This window comes from Polistes canadensis, unplaced genomic scaffold (assembly GCF_001313835.1).
Source record: "Polistes canadensis isolate GaletaPanama2010 unplaced genomic scaffold, ASM131383v1 scaffold_164, whole genome shotgun sequence".
In the NCBI taxonomy this organism is placed as follows: domain Eukaryota; kingdom Metazoa; phylum Arthropoda; class Insecta; order Hymenoptera; family Vespidae; genus Polistes; species Polistes canadensis.
The window spans coordinates 127,094-135,369 of NW_014569711.1; the positions used below are offsets into that span (position 1 = coordinate 127,094).

Sequence of the window (8,276 nt, forward strand, 5' to 3'; positions counted from 1 at the left end):
GGGCGGGGAGGGGGGGGGTTATATCGTTTCTAACTCTTTATTAATTTTCAATTTTTCGTTTATAATAATAAAAGAAATATGAGACGAAGTATTGAAATAAGATAGATATTATCTTTTGCTATTATACAATATGAACATATTCTTGGATTAAAAATTAACTTGTCGACGGCCTCTAATGACATTCTAACAATCTTATAACGACGTTCTAACGGCCTTCCAATGAATTTCTAAGAAGGATGAAAAATAAAAAAAAAATAATCGGTCGAAGGTAAAAAAGAAATGTTACGGTAGATAATAAGAGTTATAGATATATTGTTCGATGACGAGGTAATAAACATCATTAGGTCGCAAACATCGTATCGCGGGTCGTATGCGAGTTCAGTTATGAATCATGTACTTGTTTTGTCTCTCTTCTTAGCTAATACGTTCTTTTTTTTTTCCCTTGCGCAACAATATTTTCATTGCCATAGATTTTCTTTACTATCGTAAATCTAAAGTCTTTATTCCTTATAGATGTAACAAAGTCTATAAGTCTAATAAGCATCGTGGATATCAATCAAGGATTGTTTCTCACGCGTCCTTCGAATTTTTTTTTTTATTTATTTTTACTGTTCTTTTCTTTTCTTTTCTTTTATTTTATTTTATTTTATTTTTGTTCTTTTTAAGAAAAAAATTACGATAAAAAAGGAAATACGTTTCGCATTACTTTGTCGGTAATTGTTGAATATTTTTCAATTCCATATACTAGGAAGAATATGATTAATTAATTATACGGTGGTTTGTTTTTTAATTCGTGTTATTTTTTCTTATGATACATATATATTTTGTATTAATAGATCGATATATATGCTTACAAAGGTGACTTTCAAAATCTAACAGGCTACATTACGTGTACATTTCTTTTTTTTTTTTTTTGGAATATTTAATAAATCAATTAATTGTTTCTACGAATGTCTACAGAAATAAATCGTTCATCAAAGGGTTACAGGATTTCAACGTATCGAATGAGATTCCTGATAATCGAATAAAATGTTAAAAATCCGATATAGGTTTCGATTCGTCGTAATCCTTTTCATTTTCTTCCCGTTTCTCGGATTTATTATTAACATTGTTAAATTTATTATCCTGGTAACGTATCCTGTATTCGCCATCGGGATCGTACTTTTTCTCGAGGAGGCCCCACGCTTCCGGTCTTTCATCGATCAAATAATGAGTCAACTTATCGGCAGCAATTTTTTGCGTTTCACTGCAAGACGAACAATTAGTCGCCAATGCATCTGGTAAATTTCCTATAAAATAAAACAGAAAAATATATTTTTCTCTCATTATCAGAGATAAATTACATCTAATGTGTTGCAATTTGTCCAATCTTCTGTAATTACATATTGTCGTATTCGATTCTCGAGAAAAAGATATTACAAATGCATCGTAAACAAATATTAAATCAATCGTCACACGTGTATACTCGCGTTTGGAATATATAAAACAATTGGACAAATCAAAATGGATATATAAAAGGAAATACATTTATATCTCAATAGAAAAAAAAAAAAATGAAAAACAATAGAACGTTAAAATGAAAGATAGATATAGAAGAACATTAAAAAAGGGAATAGTATTTATTGAGGACAAAAAAAGAATAGAATAAAAGTAAAATGTTTATTAATAAAAATGTTGCAACATTTCTTGATTCGTCCGTCCGTCCGTCCTTGTGTGCTCCGTGCCACCGTAATAAAATTGCACCCAACGTGTGTGAGTTAGTCCTTACTTAAAGACATCTTTATTAGAAGTTATCTCGTCCTACATTTTTTTCTTAAACGTTGTCTTTTACGACAGTACTCAAAACATTTCGATCTTTCGATGAAGACGTTTCACTCTTTTTTTTTTTTTATTTCATTACACCTTCCTACTTCTCCGTTTGCCGACATTATTAATATTCAAATGAATCATTTGACATTTGAAAGATTTAAAAAATTGTTATTAATCTTATAACCTTTGTCACGGTATTTTTCTTTTCAAATTCTTCTTCTATTTTTTGTTTATTTTATTTTACACCAAATGTGTTCGATTAGAAAAAAAAAGAAATAAAAATAAAAATTGTAAGTATAGGATGTTAAATATTTCTGCTTACTTTTCAATTCCATCGCGTCCGGCGTGCAAGGATTTCGATCGAGTAGGCAGCCCACGTATGCCTTTAACAGTCTCTCGTTTTTCATAATACCATCGATATCGACGTTATCGTATTTGGTAGTGTATTTTTTCGTTTCCTCCGACGCCTCTTCTTCTCTAGCCAAAATTTGTATGAAGAAGATAATACACGTTACCAAAATAACGAAAATTAATTTATTATTTATCGCGTACATTTTTTCTCAAAATATTTCTATCGAAGATAAAATAATTTTCTGACGAAATACTATCAACCAACTTGTTCCATCTGTAAACTCATAGTCAATTCAAAAAGTCTTTTATAGTACTCGGCATGGTTCGTTAGACGCACGAAATCCCATTAAAATAATAATATTCTCGATAGGCAAATTCCGAGATTATGTAATATAAATTATTTGAAACAACGAAATGATCGAAATTCTCGAGATGGACTCTTTTATAAGCCACATTCTTTTTTTTTCTTTTGTTTTAACATTTATAATTAAAATAAGTAATCCTTGAGAAGACGCAATGATATGCGTTTAGAAAAATAAATAAAATAATGATAATATTTCTCAGAATGTGTGTCTTCTTTTTTCTCTATTCTTTTTCCTCGACAATATAACATCCATTTATACTATGCAATAATGTATATATATATATATATATTCTAACTAAAGAAAAAGAGACCAAGTAAGTATAGATGTTGTAAATAAAAAAAGTTTCAAAGTGTTAGAGATATAATAGCATACACGTAAGATATTTTCCTGATTTGTTAATGGATCATCTAATGGATGGAATCTAATTTGAATGTTTCGATATCTCGTATGCAAACACAATTCTTCGTGGTTGTCGACAAATAAACTTGAAATCGTATCGACTCGGTTGTTTTCAACGACTTTTAAAGATCGTAATATAAATGTATATAAAATAGCTCATTATTATTCATTCCGTTGACTCTGATTCATCCGTTTGGTCTTCCAAATCAGTATCATCGGAAACATCGGAAATATCAGCACAAGCATAACAGATCTGACCAATGTCTTTCCAACATTCCTCGCAATATACAAAAGGACAACCCGGAATTGTACAACGATGAAATTTTAAACCTTTACGTGGTTCAACCTCTCCGCAAATTAAACATTTTTCTCTACCCGATGCGAATAATATAAGCCAACCAAAAAGTTTCGGCCATCGTTTCCTTAAAGCCATGGAAATAGATATTTCCAGTTCCAAATTACGGGTCCTTGCCAATGATTCGATTTTTGCTTTGGTAAATGCCACGTAGCCAAGCCTTCGACGTAAACTTTCGTTATATAAATAAAGTATTCGTCGTTTTTGACGTTTTTGATAAAAAAACGAACAGACGAAGAAACGCATTCTTTGAGTATAAGCAGATGTATAAATTAAAATGAAAATGGCTAGAAAGGTAGCGTAAATCTGAAGGATTACGTTATTTGATAATTCGGTTGGTCTTGGGAGACACGCTTCGTTAGAAATGACGGTTTTCGTATGTTTCTTCACGTTAAAACCATTAATCAAATGTCTGATCAGTGAGGCTATTACACCAGTACCTTGGATCTTCAAACTCAGATCGTGGTGACCAGCCTATGCCACGAATATAAATAATAGATCATTTTATATTTTATTATTTATTTTTTTTTTTTTCATAGCTTTTTTGCGTTGAAGATAAATCGAATGTTGTGTTTACCTGAGTGTATTCCAATCTCGAATGACGGCGAATCAAATCGAGTGCTTCGAAGAATAATCTGTCTATCAATACGAAACTCGTAGCTAAGATCATTTCCAAAAAAAGCTTAGCTGTTTCACCTACAATATGTCGGCTCTCAACTTTGCTAGCTTTTAAACCGTAAGGATCGACGAATTTGAATCTCTCGAGCTTTTTCAAAGGCAACAAGGTAACACTGCCTCGTGCTTTCCTCCTAGCATCGATCTTTCGAAAATAACGAGTCACGTAAATGTTATCGAACTCGATATCGGTTAAATATCTGTCATGATATTTCTGAGCGTTTAAAATAATACTCAGGAATACTAAAGACAAGCATCTCTTAGCAAATGTCATCACCGATTCGAACAATTTTCTTCTTGCATCGAAATCGTGAATCATGGCTTTCGCAGCACTCGTGGCATCGTGAATATCTAATATAGGTGGCGCGATATTTAATTTGTATTGAATTTTTGCATCCTTTATACTTTTGCCAAATTTATTTCGTGTATCTGATAGGAAGAGAAAAAAACGTTAAAGAGAGAAATAAAATAGAGATAAATCGTTATTTTAATTGTCGTTTAAAATGATACTTTTTAATGCTACGTAACCGTCACCAACACCGGTATCAACTTTTCCATCGGGATCGCAAATGTTAGCTCCGCCTAACGCTTGAACAAGATTACAAACGAACGTCAACTTCATTGGCCAGCATAATAACCAAGCAGCAAAAACGGTAACCTTGTAATAACACTTATCGTAAGCGTCAGCAAACATATCTCTAAAACATAAACAAAAAATGTGACATGATAAAAAACATAATTAAAAGAATTATTTAGAATTAGATATATGTGATGATCATACCTACATCTTCCAGCACCGCGACTTAATTGTTCCTCGCAACGAGACTCAACTTTCATTTTATATTTAGCCGAGTAAAATTCGGCTTCCGATTTAGCATCATCCATCTCCTTTCCCCGCTTCTCCTCGATCTCCTCGCTCCTCTTGGAATCCCCTTGAATTTCGTCGAGGTAATCATTCTCTTCTTTCAACCTCATCATCTCTTCCTCCCCTTCGATCTCTTCGACTATCGGACTCATCAGATCTCTCACCGATGATAAAGCATCCTTTAACTCATCGGCGTTACCCCTCATCTCTAAAATGGCTCGATGAAAGGGCTCGAACATCAGATCGGCTCGCGTCTTAGTCAAATTATGCGTCAATTTAGCTGTACAAGCAAAACTCCTTATCACTTCTTTCGCATTGTATGTCAAATTAAAAATAGGTCCTGCTATTATATATCCGAGGACAAGTGCCCTCAAAAGTGTACGTCCTGCTCGACCGAAAAATGCAGGAAACGTCAAAATGCAAATGCATCTTATCTGTAAATGATTACATCTAATTGACGTCAAATTTTTTTTTCTTTCCTATTTATCTTGTTTTTTGTACAAATAGGATGTGTCATACGATAACGAAGTCTTACGCATTTATTTATTTCAATTCTATTTGCATAAATATCGAAGTTAATTTATAATGTAAATTATTCAAGAGATAATGAATATATATGATTAATATTATTTAATTATTTTATTAAAATCATTTTTATGTTCGCGTGATATTTCATTCGATTGAAATTTTCCATTTGATTTTTTTATTTATTTAATTATATTTGTTTTTTTAATGTTATATCACATACAATTAAACGATTACCTGAATAGAAGTGGCACAACCGATAGATAATATAACGATAATAATTGTTCCAAGATAGACAGTGGTATAACGATCGAATCGTAATTGAAAAATTATGGTTCGATAGAAAATGAAACCGAGAATAAAGCCCATTAAAAATCCTAAGAAAGTACGTGATTTTGTGTGAGTACCAAGAGGATCATAACAAATGTGATAAAATGTTGGACAGGTTTTTGAGTAACGTTTCAATATATGTTCGCGCGAATGTTCAATCGTTCGTCCGATTCTGTTCATTCTTTCTAATCCTGCCATTATTCTACGATAATAATCAAATATATTTGAAGATACAAATAAATTATTTACTTAAATTAACTCGTTTTTTTTTACAAATAAATCGATTTCTTAAATGTAACGTGAATCTAGTAGCTAGCTTTATTTATTTCATTGATTTCAGTGATTTGCAATTATCTTCAGAACGTAACATATCGGAATTTCGAACTTGCGATTAACTACTGCTCCATATATGTATATATATATATAAAAACTAGTAACTCTTTTAACTATGTCTTGTTTTTTATATTAAACGTAATATGTATATAAATAATAATATATGGATATTATTCATCGTACATACATATATCCTCGCCTCGAGGCGAGTGTGACAAACAACATTATTATTTTAGCAATACAGTTTTTAATTAGATAATTATCTGTTTCGCATAATAAATAATAAAAAAACAAATAAGTGTATAATAAGATATAAGAAATAATTAAAGATTCTCTTCGATTTTGTATTTGTAAGTTAATGATTTCATCGTTAAAAAAAATGTCTCTAAAGAAAAGATATATACGTACAAATGAGAATTTATTTATTATTACAAATTTTTATATCATTCACACGCAATAACACAATTCGAATTTGAATAATTAACAAACAAACTTTCCAATGTTAGTTTACAAAGTAATTATATCTACATATGTATATAAGTAAGTCATATATATTTGAATAAATGTATAGTTTTGATATCGTCAATCATATATCCTGACATTATTATCATCACACTTGTATTATTGGCATTTCGTTAAGAATCGTTCTTTTCGAATTTGTTCTTAGATTTGGATATCAGCATCCTTCGCTCGATCGACAAATTTATTCCTGTATTTCTTATCGGGATCATATTTGGCAAGAAGTTCCTCCCAGATTTCTTTCTTGTTGTGGGACAAGAATTTCATAGCTTCTTCTGCAAATTCTCTTTGCTTAGGGGAACATTTGGAACAATCGGTTTCCAAAGCATCCGGTAAGGATTCTAAAACATTGATAATACAAAATGTATATATAAATGATAAATAGGAATAAACAAAATTCAATTAAAACTTACTCTTCAATTCAGAACCTTCAGCAGTGCAGCGACCTTTATCGAGCAAGCAGTTGACATAATTGTTGAGTAGCCGGTCATTGTGCAAAATTTCATGCACGTTGATATTGTCAAATTTTGTGGTATATTTTGGCTCATCTGCCAACGTAACTACGATTACCGCCAAAACGGTAATACAAAGGAACGTTGTCTTCATATTTGCTAAAGGAAACAAGATTTATAAATGAATTTTATAACAAATTCTCTCTACAATTGATTCAACAAATATTATCAATATTCAAACAATATTGAATACTAATTAATAGATTAGGAAATAGACTCAAAGAAAATATTTGTGTTTCAAATCATATATCTAATAAAATGTTACATTGAACGCGAACAAAATATACACACTTATTTGATAAGAACAAAATGTAAAAGCAAGAAATTTAGTGACAGTCAGTTTTCTGTCTCAAATAAAAATATATATATGTATATAAAAATCGTTATTAGAAAGAAATTCTAGGAGGAAGAAAAATGTAACTCACCTGACAGTTCGTAAGATGCAATGGTATGTAATAGTATGAGAGATCGTAGTGACCAACAGCCTTTATATATCTACGTTCGTCGAAGGATGATCCTAACGGTATGCAAGTTGTGGAAATCTACAGATAAAGGTGGGATTGAAAACATTGATGATCATACTAAATCCTACCAATGCTCCTTTGTTTCGCTATACAATCCTCCAATCGAAGGTTCGTCTCATTAATAATTCTGTTTACGTACACGTTCTCCCTCCATCTCTCTTTCAACCACTTTTTCTTTCTTTCTGTTAGATGGAAGAATTATTGTAGAAAAATATAAGAGAGAGAGAGAGAAAGAGGAAACTAAAGAAAAACACACAAATCTTTTATAACTAATTTTTTTCTTTTTAATTCCACGAATGTGCAAGAGCCATTCGACTCGGGGAAATTTTCAGCGTTGGCATATTTTAACGACTAGAAAGATTTTACATCAAGACAGTATAAAGAAATATAAAACGTATTTAAGATAATATTTAATATGATAAAAGAGGGAATTTAGATTAGAAATAATTCACGCAACGAAATAAATTTCTAAAAGAAAATATTATACAATTTATTTCTTTCGTATATTTAACAATTTCATGGATTTCAATGCAGATATCTTCCATAAGCATTTTTTTCATCCTTAGTTTTCTTTTCTTTTCTTTTCTCAAAACGAAATTAATTATTCCACAATGATCTTTGTTTGTTTTACACATTTATTATATTATTTGTAACATTTATCAATGTTCTTAGATTGTTGAAAGATACGTATTCTTTTTTTTTACGTTTTATATT

At 30.8% G+C, this 8,276-nt stretch overlaps 3 protein-coding genes across 3 annotated transcripts; all 3 read right to left on the bottom strand.

The window, feature by feature from the left end:
- Positions 1–778: 778 nt before the first annotated feature.
- On the bottom strand, positions 779–2,438 carry LOC106789079 (ejaculatory bulb-specific protein 3-like). The gene is made up of 2 exons (XM_014752918.1): positions 2,132–2,438; positions 779–1,289 (listed from the first exon to the last, which is right to left on the bottom strand). Exons 1-2 carry the CDS (start codon positions 2,361–2,363, stop codon positions 1,033–1,035), a joined length of 489 nt encoding a protein of 162 aa, XP_014608404.1. The 5' UTR covers positions 2,364–2,438; the 3' UTR covers positions 779–1,032.
- Positions 2,439–3,090: 652 nt separating this feature from the next.
- On the bottom strand, positions 3,091–6,273 carry LOC106789076 (DC-STAMP domain-containing protein 1-like). Its single transcript, XM_014752916.1, has 5 exons — positions 5,582–6,273; positions 4,736–5,253; positions 4,465–4,652; positions 3,857–4,383; positions 3,091–3,753 (listed from the first exon to the last, which is right to left on the bottom strand). Exons 1-5 carry the CDS (start codon positions 5,870–5,872, stop codon positions 3,091–3,093), a joined length of 2,187 nt encoding a protein of 728 aa, XP_014608402.1. The 5' UTR covers positions 5,873–6,273.
- Positions 6,274–6,411: 138 nt separating this feature from the next.
- On the bottom strand, positions 6,412–7,705 carry LOC106789109 (ejaculatory bulb-specific protein 3-like). The gene is made up of 3 exons (XM_014753002.1): positions 7,464–7,705; positions 6,940–7,137; positions 6,412–6,867 (listed from the first exon to the last, which is right to left on the bottom strand). The coding sequence occupies exons 2-3, from the start codon at positions 7,130–7,132 to the stop codon at positions 6,671–6,673; spliced, it is 390 nt and encodes a 129-aa protein (XP_014608488.1). The 5' UTR covers positions 7,133–7,137; positions 7,464–7,705; the 3' UTR covers positions 6,412–6,670.
- Positions 7,706–8,276: the final 571 nt, after the last annotated feature.

What these genes read in the sequence shown, in the direction of transcription:
- LOC106789079 (XM_014752918.1), bottom strand. Translation starts at nt 2,363, where the DNA reads ATGTACGCGATAAATAATAAATTAATTTTCGTTATTTTGGTAACGTGT. An exon ending in GGACGCGATGGAATTGAAAA is followed by an intron (nt 1,290 to 2,131) that starts GTAAGCAGAAAT and finishes TTTATTTTATAG; the next exon opens with GAAATTTACCAGATGCATTG.
- LOC106789076 (XM_014752916.1), bottom strand. Translation starts at nt 5,872, where the DNA reads ATGGCAGGATTAGAAAGAATGAACAGAATCGGACGAACGATTGAACAT. An exon ending in CGGTTACGTAGCATTAAAAA is followed by an intron (nt 4,384 to 4,464) that starts GTATCATTTTAA and finishes TCTTCCTATCAG; the next exon opens with ATACACGAAATAAATTTGGC. An exon ending in CGAGATTGGAATACACTCAG is followed by an intron (nt 3,754 to 3,856) that starts GTAAACACAACA and finishes TTCGTGGCATAG; the next exon opens with GCTGGTCACCACGATCTGAG.
- LOC106789109 (XM_014753002.1), bottom strand. Translation starts at nt 7,132, where the DNA reads ATGAAGACAACGTTCCTTTGTATTACCGTTTTGGCGGTAATCGTAGTT. An exon ending in TGAAGGTTCTGAATTGAAGA is followed by an intron (nt 6,868 to 6,939) that starts GTAAGTTTTAAT and finishes TCAATGTTTTAG; the next exon opens with AATCCTTACCGGATGCTTTG.